General features: G+C 38.9%; 1 protein-coding gene across 4 annotated transcripts in view; it reads right to left on the bottom strand.

The window, feature by feature from the left end:
- CHUK (component of inhibitor of nuclear factor kappa B kinase complex) overlaps nucleotides 1-16984 on the bottom strand; it is a 46193-nt gene that overhangs the window by 2102 nt on the left and 27107 nt on the right. For 2 of the 4 annotated variants that reach the window (XM_045878610.2, XM_045878613.3), the window contains 8 exons: nucleotides 14826-14949; nucleotides 14279-14430; nucleotides 11729-11790; nucleotides 10458-10567; nucleotides 9612-9661; nucleotides 3518-3614; nucleotides 3075-3222; nucleotides 2225-2358 (listed from right to left, as the gene is read on the bottom strand). In XM_045878610.2, coding sequence (XP_045734566.1) covers nucleotides 2225-2358; nucleotides 3075-3222; nucleotides 3518-3614; nucleotides 9612-9661; nucleotides 10458-10567; nucleotides 11729-11790; nucleotides 14279-14430; nucleotides 14826-14949 — 877 coding nt within the window. Of the gene's footprint in view, nucleotides 1-1175; nucleotides 1414-2224; nucleotides 2359-3074; nucleotides 3223-3517; nucleotides 3615-9611; nucleotides 9662-10457; nucleotides 10568-11728; nucleotides 11791-14278; nucleotides 14431-14825; nucleotides 14950-16984 lie in introns of all 4 variants that reach the window. The other 2 variants (XR_010412548.1, XM_045878611.2) reach the window with 2 other exon arrangements.

Raw genomic sequence — 16984 nt, forward strand, 5'->3', positions numbered from 1 at the left:
TTTCAAATGCAGCAAAGAGGCATATGTATTTCCTCTACCTTCTGGTCTTCAGGGTCAGGATGATCACTGCCCTTTCCGCAGCCCTGCAAGCCAGCACCCCAGTGCAGCTGATTCCTATAGTCTTCAGTTTCCTCCTCCCTCCCACCCAGAGGCAGAGTCCTACTTGTTAATCCAAGCTGTTGCCTCTGCCCAGCTCAAATGATAAGTCCACTAGAAGTCCAATCTCATTTTCCTCTGAAACAAAAGCGGCACTCCCATACAACATTTCCCTCACGGAAAATGCTTGCTGGGAGGTGAGGGAGATAATTATAGCACAGATACATGAAAAATCTCTTTTTGTTTCTGGACTATTTCCCTTTCCTTATAAGTAGTAGAAACATCAGTATGCTTATTTCAGAGACACAAATGTAGGGGTGAAGAGAAAAAAGTACAATCTGGTCTGCAAAGATGAGGGAAGGTGAAAACTCTGGTTGGAAACTACAGATGACAGCAATGAAAAAGAAAACAAGCAAGCTGATTCCTGAGGACAGCAGAAGAAAATAGCATCACAGGGGAGCTCCCCAGAACCAACAAGTATCCCTGGAAGTTTGTATTTGAAGGAAATCCTGATTCTGGTTTCCACCTTCCCCACTTCCCTCTGCCATATGGCCTCTATCCTTTACCTTTTACCAACCCTCTGTCTCTACTTACTAAAATCAGTTCTAGGCCATGGACGGTAGCCACTATAAGCTTAGAACTAAATTCAAATTTAGCTTGTATTCAAAAGATGGAAAAATTGAGGCCAACAGATTCCAATCCTTGGTGGTTAAGTACTATGTGTACATTATAATTGAAATCAATTTTACTTTGTAACATATTCCTACTGGAAAACATACTTAAAATTCCTGTCTGACATGCTTTTGCTAACAACCACAACCTCAAATTAGAAATTACCTGTATAGAGGTAACATTTGCAACCATTAACATCCCCTAACAAACCTAAATGCCTTTAATAAAAGCAAAAAGGTTAGTAATGTATTAAATTTTATTTGCTTCAACTCTGATTAATGGAATATTTCCTAAAGTCAATTAAATTACAGCCTGTGCTGTACCTGTGGATGTATTACATTGGGCCAAATCTCTAATGACCCCAAGATATACCCTGTAACTTGCTTTCTTTAAAAAAAATAAAATACCTGATATCAGCTTTCCTTCCTGCCATGTGCTTTTCTCTCATAAAAGTAGAGTACAGAATGTGCAACTGCATGACCTCCTGAGCAGTGATGTACATGGGCTGCACTTCTGCAAAACTAATTATGGGCAGAGTTTCCAGGTAATGCTGGTGCTGCTGTAGAGGCCTCCATGAGTTGTGAAAAAAGCGACAATACACAAGCTAGCAAAGAGCCACTGGCTCTGGATACGGCACATCTTATGCTGAGAAAAATAACAGAAATGGATAGTCATTCAGCTTTTACCAGAAGAGTAGGAATTAATAAAAGAAAATATAGGGCTTCAAACTTGAGTTCTTATTTGCAAAACGGATTTAAGGCATTGAAAAAAGTCTGATTTTAGAAATACTAAGTTATAAAATAGAGTAGATTAAACTCAGTCATTCTTTAGAGGGGTGATGATCAAGGACCCCAAAATGATAAATGCAAAAGAGCATAATTTCTGACATAAATGGTTATGGAAGAAATAGCTTGGGTAAAAGAACTGATAAGCCAGTAACAGAGAAAGAACTTAGAACTTGGATTGAGCTAAATAAATAACATTTGCTGATATTTATTTCCCAGGCACTTCACATACATCTAATTGAATTTTCACAGCAGTTCCCATTTAACAGGTGAGGAAATGTGAACATTAAAAGAATCAAGTTAAGGGTGCCTGGGTGGCTCAGTTGGTTAAGCGACTGCCTTCGGCTCAGGTCATGATCCTGGAGTCCCAGGATCGAGTCCCACATCGGGCTCCCTGCTCAGCAGGGAGTCTGCTTCTCCCTCTGACCCTCCTCCCTCTCATGCTCTCTGTCTCTCATTCTCTCTCTCGCAAATAAATAAAATCTTAAAAAAAAAAAAAAAATCATCTTTAAAAAAAAAAAAGTTAATTTGCACAAGGTTATTACAAAGTGACAGTCAGGATTCAACCCTGGTCAATAAAGCACTGAAGACTATGTCTTAACCATTACGCTCTACCTCATTCCCACCACTGCTCTTGAAAACAACTATCTATTGTTGCAAAGTGAACCCACCCATCTTGAGGAGTTACCACGCATGACAGAGGATGTTCACGTTCTGTTGAAGTTGGGGGAAACCATGCTGATGCCTGAGGGGTTACTGCACCTTCTAGACTGGATACTACAAGGGACCGGGCAGAACTCTGTGTCTGAAGGGGAAAAAAGTAAAAAAAATTATAGGCAAGCATCACCATTGATTCATACAATTTCCTACAACATTCCTAAGATTTACACTTCTACCACTACTTATATACACAACCAGAATATTTCTGTACAAAACTGTCCTGTTCTTGACCCCTTTCTTGACTAAAATGGAATTTATCTGCCCTTCTCATTCCACTTTAGTTGGAGGAAAAAAACCCAGTTGAACAAGGAGTTAGTTTTATTAACTGGTCAAGCACATCTACCCCCAAATTGGGTTGGGATACCACAGTGGTCTAGGGCTGGAAGGAGTAGATAAATATGAGACCAGAGAAAAGAGAAATAATGAAGGATGATCATGAAATCCTGCATCTGAATTGCTTGTGAAACACCAAACAAAGAACATGTGCATCAACCTAACACAAAATGCACACATCTTTAAAAGGACCCAGGTCATACTGATAAAAAAATCCCTTTTGCAGGAAATACCAGCAAATCAATGTCACATTAAAAGTTGGGGTGCCTGGGTGGCTCAGTCGGTTAAGCATCTGCCTTCAGCTCAGGTCGTGATCCCAGTCCTGGGATCAAGCCCTGCGTGGGGCTCCCTGCTCAGCAGGGCGCCTGCTTCTCCCTCTCCCTCTGCCACTCCCCCTGCTTGTGCTCTCTCTGTCAAATAAATAAAATCTTTAAATTAAAAAAAAATAATTCATTAAAAGTTACTTACACAGGCAATTTTAAGGAGATGCCATATTTCTTTCTGTCTCTTTCCCTGCATAAACATGACAGTATTGTCAGCTTCTTTGATGTTACTGAGGGCCATTTCCACCTTGGGCAGTAGATCAATAATCTTCTGCTTACAGCCCAATAACTTGCTGGAGAGATGAAATCAGCGTCAGATAATTACACATCTCCCCCAAGACTGTACACCATACTCCCACACCCAGCTGGGAAAATGAACTACAATCAGCACCAGATTTAGAGACTGATCTCCACAGTGATGCACACAAATAGGACACCTAAATGCACACAACTGGGGTCAAGCTACCCAAAGTATCGCCAGATATCTTCCTAGGTCTAGTATATTTACCAATAAGGGATATTATACTTTGAAAGGAACATGATAAAAGTACCCTGGCTTCTCAGTAGGAAATAAAACAATTTTTCTACCTCAGATGACCAAACAGCTCCTTGAGAACCCGGTCCTGACTCTGAACAGTATGTACAATGATCTTCACCATTTCCGTGCTGTCACTGTAGGAGTGATCTATAAAAGATCTCAGTCAGTGGGTATAACTTCTCTTCTGCATGAATATATCAGCCTCCAAATAAGAAACTCCTAAAAATCTAGAACTAGTTTTAATTAATAAACATCTCCATTTAAACTTAAAATTGGATTAAAATTTTAAGATTATATAATATATAAACAATTACATATCTAAAAACAAAGTACATGTGTTTGTGTGTATATAATACATATATATATTTATCACTATATCTTCACAGAACTTAGTTGCCTGTTTTGAGAAGAATAGGTTTACCCATCTTTAACCCATATTAACCCAAATCCCAGATACATATGCAGCTTTCTGTCTGAAAGATCAATTTTTCTTGGATGATTAATAACATTTATTTAAAAACAGTAGGACAGGGGCGCCTGGGTGGCTCAGTCAGGTAAGTGTCAGCCTTCGGCTCAGGTCATGATCTGAGAGCCCTGGGGTCGAGCCCCACGTCCGGCTCCCTGCTCAGCAAGGAACCTGCTTCTCCCTCTCTGCCGTTCCTCCTACTTGTGCTCTGTGTGTGTGTGTGTATGTGTGTGTGAATAAATAAATAAATAAAATCTTAAAAAAAAAAAACAGTAGGACAATTCATCAAACTTTCACTGGTTCAAAAGGAGGCCCTCGCCCCATCTAGGTTGCTTGGAATTTCATGTTTATCCATCTGTTTACAGCCCATGAAAACTTTGAAAAAAGCTGACAGACTTAAGACAAATCTGATGCACTAATAAAAGGACCTGCAGACACCCTGAAAGTTCAGTTTGAGGGTAGTATGATATTATAAACTGGAAGCTGACAAATGTTCTCAAATAGAATGTGTGTGGAAACAGTGATACAGTTTATAGGAGATGTACCTCAATTAAAAAAAAACAAAAAACAGGGTTTCTGGGTGGCTTAGTCGGTTGAGTGTCTGACTCTTGATTTCGGCTCAGGTCATGACCTCAGGGTCATGAGATCGAACCCTGTGTCTGGCTCCACGCTGAGTGTGGAGCCTGCTTAAGATTCTCTCCCTTTCCCTTTGTCCAGCTTACGCTACCTCTCCCTCTCTCTCAAAAAAAAAAAACAACAAAAAAACAAAAACAAAAAAGCATTGTTATATTTTAAAAAGTGGTATTTAAAGTTTTTAAAACTAGAAGACTGCTCAAAGATCATGCTGGTTATTTCCTTGGACAATAATCTCAAATGCAAAAATATTATTTGCTGTTACCTACTTAACACTTCTCATTTAACCCTCGTAAGAGTTCTGTGAGATGGCTACTATTATTACCCACATTTTACTATGAAAGGGGTATCAAAAAAGGTTTTTAAAAAGTTCAGTGTCCTTTGTTATTACTGCAAAGACCTCTCCCCCATAGCTCAAGTTTATTCCCCACACATGTCCCTCTTTGTCTCTCTCTTATTAACAACCAGATACAGAGATTCCAAACAGGCTCCTCTCCCAACAGCACTCCTTCCTAAATCCCATAGACCAGGAAAGCTTCGCCATATAACTAGCTCATTTAGATGGTCAGAGACCTCAGAACATTCACCTTCTCCAGCATACAAAATGAAGAAAGTTGTTTTTCACCATTTTTAGCTTAACAAGAGTCTCAAGTCAACTCTAAACTAGAAAAGACACCAGAGACCATGTATCAACTATGATTACATAAGCTCCAACAATAGACAAAACTTCTTGTTACAACTAGTTTGTCACTCAAGGTAATGATCAAAAGAAGCTACCCAGGTAGGAAATTTCTTTCTAGGCTCTATGATATGCTAGTATGCTGACAGGGCTACTACAAAGTTTTTATAAAAATAATCCAGGAGTGCCTGGCTGGCTCAGTCGGTGGAGTGTGCAACTCTTGATCTCAGGGTTGTGAGTTTGAGCTCCACATTGGGTGTGGAGATTACTTAAAATCCTTAATAATAATAATAATAATAATGAGGAGGAGGGGGAGGAGAGGAGGAAGAGGCGACAACAACAAACAAATGCTATCACTGACTACAGGAAGTTAATTTGACTGAGCCAATGGATGGAATTTTATGTATCTTTATCTGCAATACCCAATTCATTGGCCAGAAGACTGGGAGTAATGAACATTGATTAAAGGGAAAAAAAGAATTAGACTTGCTCTACTGAAATCTTAAGTTTCAATTATTTTATTCTAACCATAACTTCTATCACTTATATCACTTTCTGCAAAATCCTAAGCCTGGATCAGTCTAACCATCTGCTCTGTCAGTTCCTGCAGGCAAGCCACTAAACACCACCAACAAAAAAACTATACTACCATTTCCTCTGTTGTCACTACTACTTAACAGGTTTTCACTTCTGCTCTGGATTCTTAATAAATGTTCTGGGTCAGCAACATCTTCCACTGCACACACCAGCTTCTAAAAATCTTTAGCGTACTCTTTAAATCTATGTAGTCATCACCTCTTCTGTTCCATCACCTCTTCTGTTAAGTTAACCCCACTTCTTACTTCAGGATGGGAGGCCACAACAGTAAGAGCCTCACCTTCCAACCCCTACACCCACAAAAGTGTTAGTATCCACACCGTCAATTCCTCTAATATCAGTGGAAGCAAGCCTAATTGAGTCAGCCTCTCAAGCTTGTTTAGGGACCTCCCTCTTCACAGGCTTTTGGCCCCAAGCACATAAATATGCTCAAGTCTACCTTCTGAAGACTGACCTCCCCTGATTCTACATCACTTAGCTCCTCACCTCTTTTCTTTCCTTATCAGCAAAGCTTCTGAAAAGAATAGCCTAGATAAGCAGTTCTCAAACTTACTGGTCTCAGGATCCCTATACACTCAAAAATTCTTGTTTAAAAATATTTATTTAAAAATAACAAAAACTCACTACCTGTTAACACATTTTTATTAAAAATAACTATTTTCCAAAAAATGTTAGTGAGAAAACTGGCCTTGTTTTACATTTTCCAAGTCTTTTTAATATCACCACTGATCTCATCAAAAAAGTTTAAGTACTGAGAAGCTGACAAATTTCAGTTGATGGATACAAGTTTTCCTAAATTCTATTTTTTTTGGCCTGAAATATGGAATTTTATCTTTGCCAACATTGGTTTTTTTTCCCCTTAAAGTGACAGTCATGCTTCATTAACTTTTTTTTTTTTTTAAGATTTTATTTATTTATTTGACAGAGACACAGCAAGAGAGGGAACACAAGCAGGGGGAGTGGGAGAGGGAGAAGCAGGCTTCCCGCGGAGCAGGGAGCCCAATGTGGGGCTCAATCCCAGGACCCTGGGATCATGACCTGAGCCGAAGGCAGATGCTTAACGACTGAGCCACCCAGGTGCCCCCATGCTTCATTAACTTTTGAGAAGACACCTGCCACAGTGGCTTTCCTGAGAAAAACAGCAGACTTCAGTATGGAGCAGAAGTGCTCTAGGGGCACTTCCCATTTCATCACACAGAATATTGAAAAGACATGTACCCAAGGGTTGAGATTTAAATAGAATTCTTATTACTTTATCAAGGACATACTTAAATGAAACTTTTTTTTAACTGTGAATGCATAGTGGTGAAAAGTATATGACTACTTGCATAGTTTGGTACTAGTGCCATGATCCATGCTAAGTAAGGTATAAGCTGTTTACCTACCAATGCTTTCACAGCATCAGTGAAAATGTCAACATAGTGAAAAAGGCAAATGTCTTAGGGTTATGAAAATAGTTTTGTCCTCATTGATCCTCAGGGGTTCATAAACCACGATTTGGGAACTGCTGGTCTAGACTGACTTCTCTATTTCTTCCTGTCTCATTCCTCCCTCAGCCTCCTATAATCTGAGTTCTATTCCCAAAAGGCCATATTTTGCCAAGATCAACAATGATGTCCAAACTGCTAGTTGAATGAATATTTACATCATCATTTTTATTACCCACACCTCTGAAGCATTTTACCCGACTGAGCACTTTCTTCTTGAAACTCTCTCTGTCCTGTTCCTATCATATCATTCCTTCTATATATTCTGGTCATTTCTCATCTTCTCTGCTGGCTCTTCTGCTTCTAGCCATTTTTTAAATGTTGGTATTCTCTGGGATTCCATCCTTGGCTTCCTTACTCAACCTACTTTTTCAAGATGATCACTTTACTCTTATGGCTGATCATTCTCAAATAGCTAAATATCTAGCCCCATATTCTCTACTAAATCCATATACATATGTACATGTGTATATATGTATGGGTGTTTATATATACATGCATACATATACAATACCTACATATATATATTTAATACTGTTCATTAGACATCTCTACTTGAATATCCCACTGACACCCTAACATCAACATGTACAAAAATCTTTTCCCATCAGGTCTGCCATCCTTTCTATACTTCCCATTATGGTGAGTGGTCCTTCTGACTATGCACCCAGCTGCCATAGCCAGAATCTTGGGAGGTATCATGACTCCCTACTCCAGCTCCAGCCATCCATATTCAATCCATCACCCAACACTATCAGGTCTACCTCCTAAATGTCTCTCTCACCCTTACCCTCCTCTCTCTCCATCTCCACAGTTCAGGCTCTCTGCCTTAACTCATGGCCCACCCTATACTGAGTTATCATTATTTCAACAGCCTTATAACCAATGCCTGTCTTCAATCTAGCCACACTTTAATCCACTATGTGCACTGCTACCAAAGCTGTATTTATGAAATGCTAATCTGGTCATACCATTCCCCTGCTTAAAATTTTTTAAGGTATCTCTTTGCCATCATGATGAAATCCAAACTCTACCATAACATACCAGATCATTTATGATCCAGCCACATCTGATCCAGCCTCTCTCTCCCAAAACTCTACAATCCAGTCACTGCATTTCCTCAAACATGCTAAGTGTTACACATACGTGCCTTTACTGACTATACTTGTATATCCAAGAGCCCACCTCCTTTCACCTAGCTACTGCTACTTATCCTTTAAGGCTTATCTCAGATGTCATCTCCTGCAAGAAATCTCTAACCATCCCTGACCCCAGGCAGGGTTAGGTGCCTATTTATATGTACCTCATAAATGTCTGTAGGAATAAACTTAACAAATTCCACTCCAATAAAAACCGATGTAGAGGAGATCACATTATTTGTTAAGATAGACTTTCATATGGATGGATATTAATTTGCATACATTTGTAAATTTTAAAGTATAAAACACGTCTTTTGTTTTACTTATTTATTGGTAATTTAGGTATATATACCAAATTAAGGCACAGGCTTCACCTTTATTTCTTCCATAACCCATCAGAACAAATCAATTTTTAACAGAAGGATAATATCTTGCAGATACATAATACTTTATACTTCTCAAGGCATTTTCACAAACACCCTCTCACATACATTGCTACACACCCTCACTGAGTTAGGAAAGCTGGGTTTCAGCCCCATTTTACAGAAAAGGAAAATGAGTTACAAGAAAATTAGGTACTTGGTCAGTAAGCTACCCAATCTAGAATCCAAGCCTTCCAATTACCACTCCAATGCTCTTGTCAACAGACCATGTTCTGTATTCAGCAAATGTTCAACAGGAATTGTTTTGCCAATGAAATAAGCAGTAACCAGGTGCAGATGAAGGCATAATTTTCAAAGTACACTGCTTTGGCCTTGCACATGGGCCTTCCCTCTGGATCATTCCACACCTGAATCCATCGTATCAAATTCTTTCCAACCTCTCTAATATTAAGCAGCACTTATTTTTTCCATCTTTCCACACATTTTCTTGCTTCCTCTTCCTCTTCCTTGAGTTCCTTTTTTCTCTTTCATTCCTTCCTTTCACTTCCCTTTAAAAAGTTTTCTATCCCAATTTTCTTGTTACTTTGCCTTCCTAATCTCTCAAATTCTCACCAACTTAAAAGCCATACCATAAACAGCTCTATGGCAATACCAAAACTGGAATTTATTCTGCAGCTTGTTTTAAAATCCAATCCCCTGGATTTGTTAAGTTTGTGATGGTTTCCTAAAATGCCTTTGTGTACAGTGGTAAGTGTCTTACCTGAAGGTCTGTGTTTTAACTGCTTATACAGATCAATGGCACGCTGTTCCCTATGAAAGAGAAAACATGCTTCCAAAAGTGAAGATAATTCAATGACTAATAATTAACAACGTGAAATGAACAGTATTATTTGAATAGAGTATAAACCTATTTTAAAGCAAGTACATATTGCCAATGAACATTTTACAGAGCATTTCACTGAGTAATAAGCAAGATCTAAAAATGCAAAGTTTAGGTGCACCTGGCTGGCTCAGTCAGTAAAGCATGCAACTCTTGATCTTGGGGTCATGAGTTCAAGCCCCACGCTGGGTGTAGAGATTACTTAAAAATAAAATCTTTTTTAAAAAGTTTAAAAAATAAATAAAAATGCAAAGTTTAATATACTTCATATCTGCTCTGATCTACCATTACATATTCAACACCCCTGTATCAGAAACACTTAAATGGACAAAAATGAAGGCCTGTGATTGGGGAAAAAAATCTGAAATTTCTATCCAGGTTCACTTAGGAAGTTAACCTCATTTAGGGCATTTAATGGACAATAACTTGGGCCAGAACTATGGTAAATAGGGCAATAGTTTGTAACTTAGAATACTTGAAAATTTATAACACTCACATGAAAAGATGCTTTGATTAAAAAAGCAAAGGTCATCCCTGAAGTTATTTCCAAAATTTCTGTGACTAAGAAAAACTTCCTTTTAAAATATGATGGCAATATATTTGGAGAAAGAAAAACTATAGAAAAGAATACATACAGGTTTAATCTGCCAGATATACACAGAAAGAACCACCTGAGACAAAAAATTATAGACACCAATACCAGCAACACAAGACTTCCTTACTTACAGAGATTCCATTAAGTCTGCCTGACGTCTTCCATAAGGGCTCTTCTGCAGCTCCATGATTTCAGTGTGCAGGGACATGATCTGATCCTCTAGGTAACCAATGACACCCACCTAAAATATGATGAAACACAAAAGAAATGACAGGCTCACTACCACACAAAACAGAAAAGAACTCAAGAGAATGACTTGCTACAACAGTAGGGGAACTAAATGATTTAATATGAAACACTGATTTTGTCCAAGCTTTTTTATCCTTCAGATTCTGACAACCTTTCATGGAAAGACAGACTTAATACCTATGCTTCTCTCTTTTCTCTTCTGACAACAGTAAACTACTAGCATTTGCTTTCTCCTCCTGAGAAGCAAAAAGATAGAGGTGTCACTAACAAGAGAGAAAAAATGGCCACCAAAACCACTGCATCTCAGTTCTATGATTTTCACTGCCTCTTGTTCCCAACTGCCTTGAATAAGAATGCAGAAAGATAAAGATAATGAGTTTCCTATCCAAGGATATCAACTGCCTTACACATGTCCCTGGGGAAGCACTAGCATCCAGGAGAGTAACAATTTAGTGGGACCATGGAAAGATGTAACAGCTGAGGAAGGAATATGCCTCCTAGAGAATGAGCTAAAACTAGCATGACCATATATATAATTTATTGTCCAAACAAGCATAATTTTGAGAGTGAAAGGGAGTACTATTGATAATTATGGCAAGGCAGGTATAAAGTAGGACCATTTCAGGTAACCAAGATGTATAGCTATCCTATCTAAACCACTCATAAAAATAACAGCAATAACTACCATTTATTATTTACTCCCATTTAATCCACATAACCCTACTAAAAAGGGTAAGTCCACATAATAGAATATGGAAACTGAAGGTTTTTTTAATTCATTTATTAGAGAGAGCGAGCGAGCACAGGCCAGGGGAGCGGCAGAGGGAGAGGGAGAAGCAGGCTCCCCACTGAGCAGGGAGCCCGATGAAGGGCTCGATCCCAGGACCCCGGGATCATGACCTGAGCCAAAGGCAGACACTTCACCAACCGAGCCACCCAGACACCCCTAGAAACTGAAGTTTAGTGAGGTTTCAGTTTTATCTCATTTGCCCAAAGCCCTTATTTTTATCAGCTATGGTACACAAAGCATCTACTAGATTTTTTCTGATATTCAGGAATAACATGAAAAATATTCTACATACCAAAACCAAAGACAATTTCTAAAAGAGACCTCAGGAATTAATAAGCATATAAAATAAACTAGTGATCTTACCTCAGCATAGTGGATAGCTTTTTCTTCCATTTCCTTCCATGCTTTTAACATTTTTTCTGAGGCTAAAAAAAAAGTCTTAATTGGTTATCTCAGAAATAGGCATAGCTTTAATTACTGATCTATCCACCTCCTTGCCATATCAACATCAGAAATGGTGTTATAGGTTGAACTGTCCCCCAAAAAGGTATGTTGAAGTCTTAATTCAGTACCTCAGAATGTGACCTTATTTGGAAATAGGATCACTGCAGATGCAATTAGCTAAATTAAGAGTAGGGTTGATTAATCCAGTATGATTAATATCCTTATAAGAAGAGATCAGAGACCCAGGCATAAGAAGGGAGAGCTCTATTTTGATAACAGAGGCAGAGATTACAGTGCTGCAGCTGCAATCCAAGGAGCTAAGGACTGTTGGCAAACCATGAGAAGCTAGGAAGAAGCAAGGAAGTATTCTTCCCCATAGCTTTCAGGGGGATCATGACCCTGCCAACACCCTGATTTTGGATTTTCAGCCTTTGGAACTGTGAGACGGTAAATTTCTGTGGTTTTAAGCCATCCAGTTTATAGTAACTTGTTATGGCACCCCTAAGAAACCAATATAAATGGTTTTCTCTTAAAAATGACAAAAAGAAAAATACATGAACGTGATTTTTAAAAAAATCAAACACTATAAAAGGATATAAAAAGAAAAGACTCTCTCTTCCTCCTCTCCACTCTAAGGATCTTACTGTTAATCATTTGTTCCATACACACATACCCTTTTTTTTTTTTTAAGATTTTATTATTTATTTATTTGAGACAGAGAGAATGAGAGACAGAGAGCATGAGAGGGAGGAGGGTCAGAGGGAGAAGCAGACTCCCTGCCGAGCAGGGAGCCCGATGCAGGACTCGATCCCGGGACTCCAGGATCATGACCCGAGCCAAAGGCAGTCGCTTAACCAACTGAGCCACCCAGGCGCCCACACACATACCCTTTTCCCTCACAAGTGAGACCATCTTTATATGCTTTTCTTTCTTTGCTTGCTTCCCCAACTTAAAACATCACTGCTATTAAAGACCCAAGTGATCTTCTAAGATCAGTATACAGGTCTATGCCATTCTTTTTTAACACTTGTATAAAATATACAACTGACTAGTCAAAGATAATTTGGTGAAATAATTATAGTGTTTTGTCACTCACCAGAATGCCTATTATACACAAATAGAAATAAAACATCAATCATAGAACCAGCTCCAGTGGGTAAACTTATTCACCCAATTGGACACTGCTGATCATTTATTCAGCACCTATACTTGCTCAAGTATACAAACAGGACTTGTTTCCCAAAAAAGAATTTGTTTTATGACAGAAAACAGAAATATTGGCAGTGACCCCTTCAGCATCTTACATTTCCTTAATACCTTTGAAGGGAGAGAGCTTGGAGTCAAATACTGAGAAGCTGGAGGCTGTGTACTATATTAAAAAAAAAAAAAAAGGGACTCCACAGTAGGTGGTTTGGGGGGGAAACTCCTGGAATTATTTGTGTTATTATTTACAGAGAGATAAGTAGTTTAAGATTTCCCTGGTTAAGGAGTCACCCCAATACAGGCTTTGTATCTATTTTTTTAAAAAGATTTATTTAGGGCGCCTGGGTGGCTCAGTCGTTGAGCGTCTGCCTTCGGCTCAGGTTATGATCCCAGAGTCCTGGGATCGAGCCCCGCGTCGGGCTCTCTGCTCGGCGGAAAGCCTGCTTCTCCCTCTCCCACTCCCCCTGCTTGTGTTCCCTCTCTCGCTGTGTCTCTCTCTGTCAAATAAACAAATAAAATCTTTTAAAAAAATAAAAAATAAAAATAAATAAAAAGATTTATTTATTTATTTGAGAGAGAGAGAGAGGGAGAGAGAGAGCGTGTACGGGGGGAGGGGCAGAGGGAGAGGGAGAGAAAGTCTTAAGCAGACTCCATGCTGAGCATGGAGCCCATTGTGGGGCTCAATCTCAGGACCCCAAGATCATAACCTGAGCCAAAACCAAGAGTTGGACACTTAACCAACTGCACCACCCAGGCACCCCAAACTTTGTATCTGTCTTAAAAATGAGGCTTGAGGGGCTTCTGGGTGGCTCAGTCGTTAGGTGTCTGCCTTCGGCTTGGGTCGTGGTCCCAGGGTCCTGGGATCGAGCCCCACATCGGGCTCCCTGCTCTGCAGGAAGCCTGCTTCTCCTTCTCCCACTCCCCCTGCTTGTGTTCCCTCTCGTTACGTCTCTATCAAATAAATAAATAAAATTAAAAAAAAAATGAGGCTTGAAAATCAAAAGTTCTTAAATTGCTTTTGAATTTTTCTGGAGCTAAACAATTTTAGTCCAATTATAGTCCAATTGTGGGGAAGTAAAGTTGCTAAACGAAAGGTTAAAGGAGCTACTATTCATTACAAACACTGTTTATGATGACTTGAGGCAACCTGTCTCTTGTTCTAATGTGAATATAAGTAAAACAATGGGCTCTGAGGCAAGAAGGCAAAGTAGCAGACAGCTTCAAGAGATTCAACACTTCTTTCAAACATGTTACCCGAACACTCACATATCCCATAAGTCATCTGCTCACTGTATCTTTCCAAGTCAAGCTGAATGCTTTTGTGGAAAAACTCCAATTTAGCTTTCAGTTGCTGAGATGCTGAGATCAAAGTGTTCTTCATTTTTGTCAAGTTAGCATTGTATCTAAGAAGACTTAACCTAAACCACAGCCAAAAAAAAAAATCAGTATTTCAGAAACACTGGACAAAAATTTAATAGCTTAAATTGCCATAAATCCAAAGCCTAAGTTTCTATTATCAATCTGAGAAATAGTTAATCTCTAGAATCTAATCTCTAAAGACTCCCTGCCTGTGATATTCTAAGATAACACAATCTTCTTATACCAGGACCTTTCAGGAAATACTCTCAAACTATTGCAACTGGATGGTTTCAGACCATTAGTAAGAATTCTGTAAGTCTGGTCAGAATATTACACTTCAGATTAGCCCAATATTTCAGTATTGCATGGAATACTGATTAGTGAAAACAGCAAGATTAATTCTTGAGCATTAATGCACATGACATTGCACCTATAAACAACAGAATCCACTTACATTGCTGCTCTTTGTCCCTGAAAGAGCCTGCTGTAGTCTTCTTTTAGCCCAGACACATAGTGTACTGCTTCAGCCCATACTTTACGCAGCTGTATAATTGGAAGCTGTATTTTGCTGTCCCGTACTTTATGTAAAAAGATGGAAAAAAGAGGAGGGAAGTTACTTTTTAAAATTTTAGAGTTTGTCTATCATTCTTTCTGATTTCCTGTCCATACAAATATCATTCCCATAGATTCTAGAACCTGATGCTAGAAAGAATAAATTCTTACTGTTTAATTCAGTTCAATATGTATTTACTGACCACCTGCAATACACAAGCCCTATTCCAGGTATGAGGGGAAATAAAAATGAATAATCACTATATAATCACAAAGCTCGCAATTATTCCTATATCTTTTTTTTTTCCTTGCATCTAACAGGGAATACTCCCTTTTTTCTCCATAAATCCGAATTCTTTATTTCTTTCAAGTTCTAAATGAAGTCCCATGTCCTCCACAATCTTTCCATCATCTTTCCTGCCTTTGAATAATAAATTTCATCTCCTGGACTACCAACCCAACTTGAGAAAAACATATAGGGTAAATAGCAACTTAGTAAAATATGCTTTCTTCAATGCCAGATATATAAAATTATTTATTGATGGTTATCTCTTGCCCTTAGTAAAGGGAATGCTACTTTCACCCATGGGAGGGGCGCCTGGGTGATGCAGTTGGTTGGGTGTCTGCCTTCGGCTCAGGTCATGATCTGGGAGTTCCAGGATTGAGCCCCACGCTGGGATCCCTGCTCAGCGGGGAGTCTGCTTCTTCCTCTGCCCCTCCCCCTGCTCATGCTCTCTCCCTCTCACTCTCAAACAAATTAAGTAAAAAAATAAAACTATGGCAGATATACGTTAAGTTCATTGAAATTCCATTTTAACATTATGAAATTCTCCAAGATTGAGAGATTCATCCTATCCTTTAAGGTGGCAATTATAGTCTCTGTTATTATTTTCCAATGAAAACATTCAGAGAAATGATACTACACTGGGTTAATACTGAAAAATCACATTATCTGAAGCAGACTTAAAAAAAATAAAACCATATATCTGGAAAAATCTTTATCTCCCCTAATAATTGTCTCAAGTAACCTTTCTTCTATTCTTATATACCCATTCTTACTCCTGAGACTTCCTACAACAGACAAAAAAACCCCAAACCAAACAAAAACAAAATAACCCAGGGGCGCCTGGGTGGCTCAGTTGGTTAAGCGACTGCCTTCGGCTCAGGTCATGATCCTGGAGTCCCGGGATCGAGTCCCGCATCGGGCTCCCTGCTCGGCAGGGAGTCTGCTTCTCCCTCTGACCTTCCCCCATCTCATGTGCTCTCTCTCTCAAATAAACAAATAATAAAATCTTAAAAAAAATAAAATAAAATAACCCAGACACTTTAAAGAAAAAGAGTCTAGGGGAGGGGAGTCTTTTCACACACACACACAAATCATATATTTTAAAAAATAAAAGGGCCTAAAAAATGATACTCCAGTATCAAGAAGCACTCCTAGTGTCCAGATTTTGGTTTCTAACACTACTCTCCAAATAAAGCAACCAGGGCTCCTTGGAGAAATGGCTGATCCTAGGACTGGGGCAAGAAATGCACAAGATAGACCTGGAACATGTTTTGGTGCCAGAAAGGAAGTGCTAAAAAAAAAAAAAAAAAAACTGAAAAACCCTAATTGATGGCACAAGTAAAAGGGGCAGAGAAAGCCAAATGAAAGAGCTCCTAGTGACCAAAGATGCAACAATTTGAAGAACAAAATAGTCTTGGGTTATAATCAAAGTATAAGATAAATATCCATGTATCCATATTGATAGAATAAATGATTGAATAAATTAATAAACGGGAGAGAAGAGACAAATGTCACATGCAAAAGAATTCCAAATAAATTATGTACTATATCCTTAAAGGAGGGGGAGCATAACTCCCCATTCCTTGGGTTCTACATAGTGACTTCCTTCAAAAGAGTACAGTATGGAAGGGGGGGGCAGAGACTAAACTTTAAGGTGGAGAAACCTGAGAGACACTACTTCAGCCAGGTGATCCAAGGTCATCACCAAGAGTCATAAATCACACTGGAAGTATGTACTCTTCATATAATGTGATGAAAATGATACTTTGCTTCTG

The sequence above is a fragment of the Mirounga angustirostris genome, unplaced genomic scaffold (genome assembly GCF_029215605.1).
Source record: "Mirounga angustirostris isolate CCGP_5_RB_7025 unplaced genomic scaffold, mMirAng1.0.hap1 SCAF_6, whole genome shotgun sequence".
Lineage (NCBI taxonomy): Eukaryota > Metazoa > Chordata > Mammalia > Carnivora > Phocidae > Mirounga > Mirounga angustirostris.